This window comes from Herpailurus yagouaroundi, unplaced genomic scaffold, assembly GCF_014898765.1.
Source record: "Herpailurus yagouaroundi ecotype Mexico unplaced genomic scaffold, PumYag 100, whole genome shotgun sequence".
NCBI classification, from domain to species: domain Eukaryota; kingdom Metazoa; phylum Chordata; class Mammalia; order Carnivora; family Felidae; genus Herpailurus; species Herpailurus yagouaroundi.
The window spans coordinates 78,180,687-78,194,831 of NW_024412391.1; the positions used below are offsets into that span (position 1 = coordinate 78,180,687).

General features: G+C 36.7%; 1 protein-coding gene across 3 annotated transcripts in view; it reads left to right on the forward strand.

Annotated features, from left to right (window-relative positions):
• Positions 1 to 14,145, forward strand: part of MAGI2 (membrane associated guanylate kinase, WW and PDZ domain containing 2) — a 1,342,154-nt gene that overhangs the window by 864,362 nt on the left and 463,647 nt on the right. For all 3 annotated transcript variants that reach the window (XM_040472823.1, XM_040472822.1, XM_040472824.1), the window contains exon 6: positions 9,323 to 9,402. In XM_040472823.1, coding sequence (XP_040328757.1) covers positions 9,323 to 9,402 — 80 coding nt within the window. The remainder of the gene's footprint in view (positions 1 to 9,322; positions 9,403 to 14,145) is intronic.

Genomic DNA, 14,145 nt, shown 5'->3' on the forward strand with positions numbered 1-14,145 from the left:
TATATATATATATGTACTGTGGGTTTTGAATTAAGATAGCGAGTAATTTTTTTGGTCTTCTGTACAGTAATATTTTAAAATAGTTATTGATTTATGCAGTATTACAAAATACTTTATATGTCTCAATACATAACAAGTTTTACATTTAGAAGGTGAGAAGTTATTTTGTTGTTTTTGGTACTGAACACATGGGTCAACTATATTTCCCACACTTTTCAGAACTGCTTCCTTTGATGAATGTATCAACACTGATTCCTTTTATTATTTACAGTGATATTTAATGAGAAAAAGTTAACATCTGAGAAAGCATTTTGATTTATTTATTTATTTTTATTTTTAATATGAAATTTATTGTCAAATTGCTTTCCATACAACACCCAGTGCTCACCCCAACAGGTGCCCTCCTCAATGTGAGAAAGCATTTTTAAGCAATGGAATTTTAAACTGTGAGTGAATGCTCTCCTCTAAACATGCTTAAAAGTATTCATAATGTCTTATGTTGAGCAATTTTCAAAAGACTCTGCAATGAATAATATTGTTTAAAACGAGTAGTTTCCTTAATTCATAATATCACCCTCATTAATAATGTCTTTTAAAATAGACGGCATATTGATTGTAAATTCAAATTAGTAACAATAGTTACCACATACTGAGTGCCAGCTTTGTTCAGGCTGTGTTCAGGTTACCCGAACAGTAATAGCTAATATATGAAGCATTTATGCCATGCTCATTTAATTCTCACTTTAGGAAACTGAGGCTTGCAAAAGTAAGTAATTTGTTTGTGGTCACATATTCCAGAATTCACAAAGCCAAGATGCTTTGACTCCATTTACTCAACACATCTTTGTAGGGCACATACCATATGCTTGGCATGGGAATAGAGAGGCCCCTGCGTGGTCCAGTTGGTTAAAGCGTCCGACTCTCCGTTTCGACTCAGGTCATGATCTCACAGTTTGTGAATTCAAGCCCCGCATTGGGCTCTGCACTGACAGTGCAGAATCTGCTTGGGATTCTCTGTCTCCCTCTCTCTTTGCCCCTCCCCACCTCTCTCTCTCTCTCTCTCTCTCTCTCTCTCTCTCTCTCCCCCTCTCTCAAAATAAATAAATAAATAACTTAAAAATAATAATAATAAACCCTAGGAATGCAAGTCATCAGCAAAACTCACAAGATTCATACTTCTGTGGACACAAGTCTTTCTCCAGCGTCCTTGCTCTTAATCATTTCGCCATGGTGCCTGTATATATTATATCATAGCCACCTTGTGAGCATTTGATACACCCCACTTCATAGAGATTCTGAGGCACCCTGGACAAATTAACATGCTTATGGTCGCGTAGTCCTGTCACCTTACACAGCTGTTGCCATTATCCCATACTACCTCTACCGTATAAACAAACATTGGCTGAAATAAAAGTAAACTTTCATATTACAAATAGTATTTGTTTATAGGTTTCTCGGCCAGAAGTTCGCCATTCCAGAGGCTAAATGTTCCATAAAGCAGAGACGCCATAGGGTTAATCTGTATTGACATGCTTTGGGAATCCCATTAAATTCCTTCTTTGTTTGGGAGTCAGTTTAGTTAGTGACATAAAAGAGACTGCTATTCCTTTGGCAAAAAAAAAAATGACAACAAGAACCTATTTGTTTACTACCATCTCCCTGAATGGCACTGAACGCTGTGTCATCTTAAATAATAGATTTTTAAAAGCAGGCTTTTGAAACTGAAAATCACATCTGTGAAAAATGTCATAGCTGCGCATGGTTTCCTAAATCACTGTCCAGGATGAATTTGCTTTTCAATTCTCAGGAAGACACACATATAATCTGTTTCCTCCTGTGTTCATGTTTCTGTATCTCCTTAAGTGTTCAGTAAATCACTGATTGCCATTTCAAACAAATTAAAAACTTTTTTTTATGAAACAGTGGAGAGAATACTTGGGAAACTTATTGGAAAGAAAAGCAAAACCAATTTTTGAGGGTGCAGCAACTCCAGCTTTCACATCTTCAACTCGGCACATTCCCACCAGTCACAAAATGTGGTCTATGCTTACTCTCTGTAATTTGTATTACAAAACAGTAGAGATATTGATTTTGTTTCATATTCTTTTTTCTTGTGCCACACAAGATTCCAGTGCAATCCCCAGACAGAAAATAATATGTTTTAAACAAAACTGTATGCAGCTCACAGTCACAATATCCAAAACTATATTTATAATAAAACCTCTCAAAAATGTTTTCTAGGGGCGCCTGGGTGGCTCAGTCAGTTAAGTGTCCGACTTCGGCTCAGGTCATGATCTCATGGTTTGTGGGTTCGAGCCCCGCGTCAGGCTCTGTGCTGATAGCTCAGAGCCTGGAGCCTGCTTTGGATTCTGTGTCTCCCTCTCGCTCTGACCCTCCCCTATTCATGCTCTGTCTCTCTCTGTCTCAAAAATGAATAAACGTTAAAAAAAATTAAAAAAATGTTTTCTAAACATATGAAAGATAATATGATGGCAAACTCACACATTCACATGATCAATAAATATTTTAAAATATTATTTAAGAAACAACCATTATAGAGGTCATTGACAATAACTTTTTATGTAAATTACCAAGTATAAAGAGGAAAAATAGTAGTACTGTGAAAAAATGGATCCTTGAATGAAAAATCTCCTACTGTTCAGTATCAATTAGATGTATCCAGTCAGTCCCTGTAATCTTCTTTTTGGAAATATGATATAAAGGAGAAAGACAGTCTTCTGGAAAATGATGTCACCATCCTGAGGATTTCATTGACTATGATATAAAATGTAATCAATTTATATACTTTTAAGAACTAACACTTAGAGGCCCATGGCTGGCTCAGCTGGTGGAGCATGTGACTCTTGATATTGGCTCAGGGTCATGAGTTTGAGCCCCACATTGGGTTAAAGATTACTTAAAAAAAAAAAGAACTAACATTTATTTTTAAAATTATGTAAAATGTAGTCCGTAATCTCTGTGATTATTGCCTCTGAACCTGTATGACACCTGCTATTGAAACTTCAACATCCAAACACATTTTGAACTGTCCAATAGACAATAAAATATTATCTGGACCTTGTTTAAACCTTGTTCAAAAGATTATGCTTCATGCAGTCAAATATCATTCACTTCAATCTCTGATTATTCTTCTAATACAGTATTCCCCAGGTGAAAATACATTTTGACTATGTAAAGTTAAAGTTATGATTCAGTTAAAGGCTATGATTCAGAATCGGCTTTGTAGGAGGAATTTTTACTTATTTTTTTTTTTAAAAATTGATGTTGGGGCGCCTGGGTGGCGCAGTTGGTTAAGCGTCCGACTTCAGCCAGGTCACGATCTCGCGGTCCGTGAGTTCGAGCCCCACGTCGGGCTCTGGGCTGATGGCTCAGAGCCTGGAGCCTGTTTCCGATTCTGTGTCTCCCTCTCTCTCTGTCCCTCCCCCGTTCATGCTCTGTCTCTCTCTGTCCCAAAAAAAATAAATAAACGTTAAAAAAAAAATTAAAAAAAAATTGATGTTTATTTACTTATTTTGAGTGAAAGAGAGGAAGAAGGAATGAGTGGGGGAGGGGCAGAGAGAAAGTGAGAGAGAGAATCCCAAGCAGGCTCTGAGCTCAGGGCAGAGCCCCACTTGGGGCTCAGTCCCACAAACCATGAGATCATGACTAGAGCCAAAACCAAGAGTCACATGCTTAATTGACTGAGCCACCGAGGCACCCCTGTAGGAGGCTTTTTTAAATTCAGTGTTTTATAACTGTTTTAAGTCTGTTAATATTTTTAGAGAAAATGCAACAAAGGAGTATGTTTGATAATAGAAGTTTTTTATTCCACTAATAAAATTTCAGTTAGTGAAACATCATCTAACATCTGTGCAGTATTGAAAACATTATTTTAGAGGCGCTTGGGTGGGTCAGCCAGTTGAGCTTCTGGGTCTTGGTTTTGGCTGAGATCATGATCTGACAATGGTGAGAACAAGCACTGCGTCAGGCTCTGTGCTGATTGTGGAGCCTGTGTGAGATTCTCTCTTTTCCTCTGCCCCTTCCGCACTTGTGCTGTCTTGAGCATACTCTCTCTTGTGCTCTTTATAAAAAAGAAGAAAGAAACGAAAGAAAGAAAGAAAGAAAGAAAGAAAGAAAGAAAGAAAGAAAGAAAGAAAGAAAGAGAAAGAAAGAAGAGAGAGAAAGAAAAGAAAGAGAGAGAGAGAAAGAAAAAGGAGAAAGAAAGAAAGAAAGAAAGAAAGAAAGAAAGAAAGAGAGAAAGAAAGGAAAGAAAGAAAGAAAGAAAGAAAGAAAGAAAGAAAGAAAGAAAGAAAGAAAAAGAAAGAAAGAAAACATTATTTTGATCTAGGTGGCAATATAAAAGTAGGACAGAGGAGCGGAAAAGGAAATAGAAAGAAGATGAATAGAAGGAAGATATGTCTTACAGACACGTTTAGATTGGATCACCCTTAAGGATCCACCTAATGTATAATAAGAAACTGATAAGGGCTTGTAGTCTGGGAAAATATAATGAAAGAATGGAATGGATAACAGAGTGTGGCATGATGTATATGAAAACACTCCACCCATTTGATAGCAGTTTTGTTAACCTAAGTCTTTAGTATAGCTTCCAATACCTAATATTTATATGTAGATTATATAAATCAGGAATTTTAAGACTTTAGGGAAAATATTCAGGTTGATTTCTGAGGTATTTAGGATTATTTGATAGTTATCTAGTTGCGTTTGAGGGATAGACAAGCCTAGGGTCTTCTTACTATGGCACCAGCTTAGTTCCCCCTGGAAATAATTCATATTTGAATGGAGAACATTTGACTTGAAAGTGATCTGAATGGAAAATTCAAGTTTATAAGGAAAAAAATGTTTTCAGTGATATTATCTGTGCCTCCTCAGTCACAAGTTCTCTCTTTCATCTCTAGGCAACTGCAATTTAATATAGTACCTACTAAGTACAAGGCATTCAACACAAAGGTTCTGAGGTCGTGATTACTATCCTCAAACAGGAGATAAATGTCTCCACTTCCTAACTATTGGCAAAGGCTCTGAGAAAAAAAGATCTTTGACTATTCTCCAAGGGAGTGAGATAAAGCAATTCAGTGTAAAAAGCAAAATGTTAGGTTTAGTATGCCTCTGGTTTCAGAGCATAAGAAACTTGGACTTGGGGGGACATCTACGTTGCTCAGTCAGTTAAGCATCTGACTCTTGATTTCAGCTCAGATCACAATCTCACAGTTTGTGAGATTGAGCTCCACATGGGGCTCGGCGCTTATGGTGTAAAGCCTGCTTGGAATTCTCTCTCTCCCTGCCTCTCTGCCCCTCCCCTGCTCAAACTCACTCTTTCTCTCAAAAATAAATAGGGGCACCTGGGTGGCTCAGTCAGTTAAGCGCCCAGCTTTGGCTCAGGTTATGATCTCATGGCTTGTGAGTTCGAGCCCTGCATCAGGCTCTGTGCTGACAGCTCAGAGCCTGGAGCCTGCTTCAGATTCTGTGTCTCCCTCTCTCTCGGACCCTCCTTCACTTGCTCTCTCTCTCTCTCAAAATTAAATAAACATTTAAAATTTTTTAATAAATAAATAAATAAACTTAAAGAAAAAGGAACTTGGACTTGGGAATCAGATATATCTGGGTTTAATGCTACCTCTTCTGGTTTCACATACTAGCTTCATAACCTTGGGCAAGTTGCTTACCTTCTCTGAACTTTTGTTTCTCTGTCTATAAAAATGGAGTTAAAAATCTGTAGCCAAAATGGTTCATTAGCATTAAATGAGTATGAAAGTTCTAGTACAGTCTCTGACCAAGTAGACAATCAGGAAATGTTACAAGATAATAACTTTTCAAGGTGTATGCACCATAATGTCAGTGGCTTTTGCTGTCGAGGTAAAGCATTTTCTGTGTGAGAAGAATGTTTCCCCAGGAAGATAAGATGTTATTATTTAACCTGCTGCTTTTGTCAGTTTGTCAAAGGTTAAACTTACAAAAAAATACAGAAATCTCTAATTCATTATAAGTCAGCCTATCACATCTTCAAGACCATTCTGTTACAAATTTAAACTAGAATTACGGAGTTGAAAGAAATTCCACTTCTGGCTTGTTCCACTCCTCCAGATAGATTTATTATATGGTTTAACATCAGGGAAAAGTTTGGGTAAACCATTTATTAAGGTTTTTATCCAGATTTTTTTAATATGGCATTGATTGAACTTGAATAGCTACTGACTTGTATTCACTTAATCTCTCAATTTTCATGATCATTACATTAACTATATCCATAAAAATACATTCAGTAGTAGGATATTATGATTCAACATTCCTAGAAAATATTTGTTCCATTCCCCAGCTAGGGGAAAAAAAAGTTCTTTGCAAATGCAGCATATATGTGTGTATGTGTGTCTGTTAAAGAAACTAGTATCAGAATATAAGATTATATAAGATTAGCCTCTTACCATCTTGTCGTTTGTGTTCCACACAATTTGATAGACGCAGAAAACTGATGTCCTGTTTGAATCTACTTTAGCAGTGGAAGTAAAAGGAAATCATATCCTCAAACTTGAGGAAACGTGGTATGTAGATTGTGAAAAGTCCCTCAGTGATCCCATTTAGTACACTGTTTCCTGTCCAATGTTTAATCCTATCTTCAAAGGTAATTGTTGAGGTTAAAAATATATAATTTAAGGGAAGTAGAAAAGCCACTTGTTCTGTTGTCTCCCAAATGCATTAAAAATATCCCCTTTGTAAGTCATCTTGAAGAAGCACGCAAATTACAAGGCTGGGGAGAGTCAGTATTGAAAAACACTGCACTGTATCTTCATGTGATGTTTAAGACTGCTACCCACATTTCTTTCAGAATCACTTCAGACGATCAGCTAAAAATGCCGTTAACTATAAGAGACTCCATCTGCCAAAATGTATTAAAGTGATATACCATTAATGCTAGTTCAACCTCAAAGAAATCATCCTGTAATGAAATGCTTTGTAGAAACTCAGGAAAGCTAGGAAACTCACAGTTTTCTACAAAATTAGCCAGTATTTGAGACCGATGGTGGTGTGATATAGAAATGGTAATTTGACTTCCTATAATGGCTCCTTAATACTTCACCATAGACGTGTTTGCTTTTGTGAATTTGTCTTACACACTTAGAAATAAATGACTTTTATCCATAATGGAGGAAGGATTTCAAAGAAGCAAATGTGTGGAAAAAGAAGGGAAATTTATTTTCCTTGCCCACTTCCCAATATTTCTCCCTAACACATAAACACATAAACATGAGCAAACCTTACACATTATGCATGCGCACACACACACACACACACACACACACACACACTGAATTGAAGGCATCTCTATAAGAATATTTTTTAAAGTGAATTTGTCTTTTTCAAAATAGGAGCAGCAAACACTGAACTCAGTCCGTTATCATATTTGGGGTAATCACAATCTCCTTCCATGGGTGTCTTTAGTTCAGAGGAAAAGACTAGATGATAGTCCATGACTATAAATGAGGACCAGAATGAGATAAAAGTGTCTACAATACTTTAGTTGCTTCTGACACTCTATAATAAAGCACCGTCAGACTTTACAAAGGTCAAATTGGGAGAAAACAGAAGCTAGCACACTCTCCTGATGATTTATAATTTGACCAAATTCACAGCCTTTATCTGATCAAATTATTAGAACCCTGCTTAGAGGCATCAATCATGGTGGAGTTCCTAAATGTGAAGAAAGTGAGGGAGAGTATTTTCTCTTTACTACACATGAAAGTCAGAAATAAAAGGGAATCTTCTTCAAGAACAGAGACCTCATGACCCAAGGATCTTAATGTCTCAGTTTTCAAATCAGACGATGGCTCTGTACATAGACAGGATGTTTGTCCAAAAAAACACTATATGCAGAAACACCTTGGACTTGCTTCCCCACTGCCCAGCTTGCCTCCTCCTTTTCTTCCTCCCTGCTTTGAAATTATCTTCATGAGATAGACACCTGGGCTCTAGAAGTTTGCTATTAAGTAAACTGCCTGGGAGAATTTTCTGACCTTTGCTTTAAGTGGAGATTTGTTCATCTGGTTATCTAGCTAACACTTGTGGCTCTGACACAAAGCGAAACATGGTTAAATTTCAATGAAGAGAGAGAAAATATATGTGAAGCTATTATTTGATTTTCATCGTTATCACCTGACTTTCTTACAGGTGTGTTCAAATATTCCTATTATCCAGCTTTAATTTCTATTTCTAAAGGATTTTTTACTTTTCTCTTTCACGTTACATTTATTGGCCCTTTGACTCTTCCTTGTATAAACCTCAAACTTTCCACACCTGTGACTTTGTTAGTTCTTTTTCTGAAGCCCTCGCAAATGTCACATCCTTGATAATCCATCCACTGGTAGATGAGATCATTTGAGACAGCTGTACCCAGTCAAGATTTTAGCTCCAAAGAGCAGTTTTGAGCTTTTCAAAGGTTCTCAAATTTTAATGTGGATAAAAATCACCTGGAGCGCTTGCCAATAACATTCTGATTTGGTAGTTCTATGAAGACCCAGAATAGGTATTGTTAATCACCAGGTGATTCCAATGCAGGTGATTGTAGGACCTCTTTAAGAAACATTGCTCTAAAAACGTCTCTGTTTTAAAATTTCTGACAGAAGACTTCCCAGAAAACTTTCTTTTTTCAAAACAAAAATGTCATTAAAATGACCATTAATTACCAGAAATTCGATTCCAGAAATGTTAGAATACAGACATTTTTATCCTCTACCTTCCTAGCTGGGTTGGAAGTATTTAGATGGAAGACAGCTAAATATGGGTTAATGCAATTGCTATTAATCACTTTTTGAGGAAATGTAGGCATCCCAAGAACATGCTGTAATTTTCATCACTTTTATACTGCCTCTGCCAGCTTGGTAGTTAAGGAGTAACAAAACAACTATTTATGAAAAGGGCAGGTTTAGGATGAAAATAATTATTTTGCAAAAGTGAGGAAACAGTATCAGAGCCTGCGAACTGTGCTCTTCCAACTGGAGAATCCTGTATTTGTAATAAATTCCTTTTGCTCTGGATGAGTTCTGCATTTTCAATGAGGTTAACTTGGCAACATTCTAGTTGATTTTAATAAAAATAGCTGCTTTGAGGACAGGGAGCTGAGGTTGCCAAATTTACAGCTGCCTTGCACAATTACTCTTACACCTCCTTCAGGGCTACTTAGAACCAGTAAGCAAATTAAGTGTATCGATTGCAATTTTGTTGGACTAACACCCCCACCTTTTTTTTAAGGAATAAACTTGATTCCTTTCAGTATGTGTCTGTTCAGAGTGATCTCTTTTCTTTTCAGCCATAACACAAAGACAACATCATGGCTGGATCCACGACTTGCGAAAAAGGCTAAACCTCCAGAAGAGTGCAAAGAAAATGGTAGGTTATTAAGTTTTTATGATGTTTCGGCGTTGCACTTTGAGAATGTTTGTGTTTCTTAAAGGAGGGTCTCATCTAAAGAAGCAATAATCTAGTTGAACCGATTTTAAAGATGTAATATTTAATGCTCAGATAGGAGAGAGAATTAACGCGGCATTTCAACAGTGCCATGTGGTTTTCCTTTTTCTCTCTGAGGAGACTGTGCCGGATATCACATCTCTGTCATCTCTCTTGGTTCTCTTTGACTCCTGGCCTGACTTTCCACCACCTTCTAAGGACTTTTTGTTTGCAGTATGTCTCTCTGAGGACTCTGATCTTTTCACTGGAATCAAACATGATGTATAGAGAAACACTATTGTGGAACTATAAATGATATGGATTTTTGTGTTCAGAGGCTAGTTATTCTGCTAGTTATTAAGATCTATACATACACATGGCTACTTTCTTTTAATCAAACATTTAAATAAAATAGCCAATTGTATGAATGCCCTGGGTTATCCTTAGTATTTTCTAGTTTGCAATGTAATAATATTAACTTGCTTAAAAATTGACTGTTCTCATGTATGTGAAGAATGCTTTTAAACAATCTTGAGGATTACATGAGTGTAACCCTTGTTTTGAAATTAGTAAATTATTTAGATGAAGTCTATTATAGATAATACTTATAATTTTTAAAGATATCGAGTTTAATGCTAAAAGAACACTTCAAGTTTAGCTAAAATGATAAATAGCATACTCTCCTGATGATTTATTATTTGACCACAATCAGGCCTTTATCTCATCAAGCTATCAGAGCCCTGTTCAGATGCATCTATCATTGAGGAGTTCTTAAAGGTGGAGAAAGTGATGAGGAGAATTTAAACTTTCAAAAAAGTTTTCAAAAAGTCCACCTTTTAAAAATTCTCTAATTCTAAACGTCCTTTCCTTTTAATGTTAACTCTGGCACTCTCAGGTAATGCTGGCATTGTTCATTTATATTAGATAACTGTTCACAAGCTAATTATACACTGAGTTAAGTTAAAAATTACAGTATACAATTTGTGTGTACATATTTTGATGCATAAATATCCAGTTTTTAATCACTATCTATGTTATATTTTATAGTCATAGCTATATCTGTGTGCCTTCTGTGTGATAGTGCCACTGCAGGTGGTTGAATCACATAAAATTATTATGTGCCCTGGATTTTCGAGCACCATTAGGTTGTATATTTCATTGACACCAGTAAGGCATGTGCTGCAAATTGTGATAGGTTATAAATTAAAATGGCATGATCTGTTACATACGGAAGTTACTATTTACTTTTGCCACAGATGTAAAGCCTTAGTATGTCCTAACTAAAATGAGTTTAACGATTTGCACTTCTTTGACATATTGAACTTCTCAGCTCTCTCGTTCCTTTGAGTTATTCTTTTCATTAGAAAAAGCTATTAAAATGAAATTTAAAAATTCTGGGAGAGATGTAGACATAAAGACATTGCATAATTATAGTATTCCAGTGTTACCAGTTTTTCCCACATCTGCACTTGTCTGCCTTCTCATGATGGTAGATACCTAAAATATGATGTCAGTGTCTGTAAAGTACATATCATTGAAAACCAAGCCCTAGAATACAGTCTTGTTGTTCACAATGACTTATAACTGGTCAATTACTATTTGTTTTCATTCTCTACAAAATGAGTAATTTCTGGATTTTATTCCATATATTATTGGAATGGTTTACAATGGTAATTAACATCGAATTAGTTAGAATACTGTATTTTCCAGACACATATTTTAAGTTTTCTTGCCAAGAAAAGTGCTTTTAAGTAATACTGTTACTTCTGTTTTCTTTTTCTTTCTTTCTTTTTTTTTTAAACATGGGTTAAAATTGCATGTTTCAGTGTTGGATGTTAATGCATTTTTGTTGCGCTCACCACTGAAGTCAGGCTTCTTGCACGTATCACAGTTCCACTCAGACCAAACAAAGTCATTTTCTGAATGGTGAAATATGTGTAAAATGTGTCTAAAAAATTACAGAGGCTCAAGATGCTAATATCTTTCTCCAGCAAAGATTTATCCTTCTTATGCCAGTGAGATAGAGTGGAGGCTGATTCTGGAGTTGGGCCAGTAGGAGGTTGGGTTGAGTTTTGGTAAGACTCAATTTATCTCTGGTTTGTTCCTGTTCTTAGGATGTTTGTCCAGGGTTTTCAACTAACAGCCTATTGCAGGTCGGCAAGCATTTTCTGTAAAGGGTCAGGTAGCCTGTATTTTAGGCTTTGCAGGTCATCCAGTCTGGTAACTACTCATTGTGCAAAAAGGCAAAATCAATATATAAATAAAGGGCATGGATGTATTCTGATAAAGCTTTTCTCGTGAACAGAGAATTTGAGTTTCCTATAGTTTCAGAATTTGAGTTTCAAAATTCGGTTCTCTTGTTGTTTTGTTTTGCAGCCGTTTAAAAGTATATAAATTGTTCCTCATTTATGGACCATACATAAAATAAGGGCAAACTGAATTTGATCCACAGGACAAACCCAGACCTAGTGTGTTCGTGTGGGGCTTTCCTCTTGGCAGATCTTAAATTCCAATATTTTTTTATATTTTTTAATGTTTATTTATTTTGAGAGAGAGAGAGAGAGACTGAGCATGAGCGGGGGAGGGGCAGAGAGAGAGGGAGACAGAATCTGAAGCAGCTCCAGACTCCTAGCTGTCAGCACAGAGCCCAATGTGGAGCTTAAACCCACCAGCTGTGAGATCATGACCTGAGCCGAAGTCGGACATTCAACTGACTGTGCCACCCAGGTGCCCCTTGAATTCCAATATTTTAAAAATAATGTGTTTCAGGCATCTGGGTAGCTCAGTTGGGCGCCTGGGTAGCTCAAGTGTCAACTCTTGATTTTGGCTCAGGTCATGATCTCATGCCTTGAGTTTGAGCTCTGTGTTGGGCCCTCCCTCTCTCAGTATCAATAAATAAACTTAAAAAAAGTAAAAATAAAAATATTTTTTCTCCTTAGTATTGCAAGACTGCCAAAAATCTGTGGTGCATTTCAGGAGTTTTTGCTTAGCTTTTTGCCCCTAGACCTTGAAGCATCTTAATCTGACAGATGTTATCATGGGATAATGGGGTGTGTGTTTAAAATCTCTCGAGAATATATTTTGTCACTCCAGTCCCTCAGGACTCCATGTTCTGCTCGTTTCCCTAACCTCCAGCCTTGGCCTTCTACCTAGACCAAGTCTAGAGCCTTCCCACAGCCCAGAATCAAAATCAGCTGCAAAATCTTCCCTCGCCTCTCCACTTTTCTCCTCTTTGGAATCTTAGACCTGTTGTTTCTCTTTAAAATGTTTAGTTTTTGCATTTTGTATAGATTTTCTATGTGTTCTCATGGCTTATAAGCTTCTCACTCCATCTACCTAGAAGCAAGTTTTAGTGCAGTAATTTTTAAAGTGAACATTTCACACCTTACTGGGTTGCATACCATAAATTCTTTATTATTATTATAATTAACCTTTTACTCTCTGAAAATTAAATCCCATGATGTTGTATATGCATGCATACTATTAGAAATGTACATATGTACATGTGGATGTAGATAGGGACCTGTACACATTGGCATTTTAAGGTTTGTTTACATCAGTGTGTAAAGTTAATTCCTTGGTCAACTATTAAAAGAAGAAGCTGAGTGAAAGATGGAAGGGAGGTATCAACTGATTTAAATTGTTCTTGGGCTAACGAAAAAACTAGGAAATGTTTTCTTATTGTTATCAAGGGGGAAAGGGAAACATAGGTTGCTCTGTACAATCACTTACTGTATTGACACCAAAGCAATCGTTTTGATTATTATTTGAAGGATAATGCTGCTACTGAATAATGCTGCTACTGAACATGAAAGCATACTGTCTTTCACAGTACAGTTGAAAATAATGAAGTCACTCCATTCTGTGCATTTGTCATCACTCTGCATTTTTAGAGTTTTAGCACCAGTCTACATAGCAGAAAAAAGTCTCCACCTACTGCTGGATACTAATATTAGTATTTGGGAGAGTGCTGTTTAACAAGCCAATATAGTCTTTTACAAGACCACAGAAACAGCAGTTAACTATTAAATAATTAGGATGCAAGATCAGTGAACTGTGTACATAAAACATCATCATATTTGTCCTTGGCCATCAGAATTAGTACCAAGGGGTTTCTCCTGAGACATTTCCAATCACAGACATCCCAGTGGTGACACATCCCCCATGAATCACTGAACTAGGGGAAATATCAAAAGTGATTCAAACCTTATAGGGCTATTCTTTTCTTAAAGCTGAAATGTAATTAAACTATCACATTCAGGAGAGGAAATCATGTGAAATTTGTTGTCTAGGAAGGCTCTATTCCAAACACAAATCTGTGGGTTCTTGGGCAACATGCTTAATTTCTGAGAGCCTAGGCTTTTTTACCTGTAAAATGGGAAGGATATCTGTTTCATGCTGATTTAGTTACACATATAAGAGGGACAGTGTTTATGGAACCACAGGCTCTCAGTAACTGCTCCTTTCTTTTCCTTCTGGTGTGTTCTGAGCCAACGAATTAGCCTCATAGAAGACAAGGCGAAGAATTCAGAATAGTTGGTCTACCTTAAGAGCCTTCAGTTACTCTAGTGTCCTGGAGAGCTGGAAATAGACAACCCATGTAGGCTACAATTATCCACCTACCTAATTCCAGCCTAATATCAATAGACTGGAGCTTGTCCCTCTCCATTCTGTTAGAATGGCTTT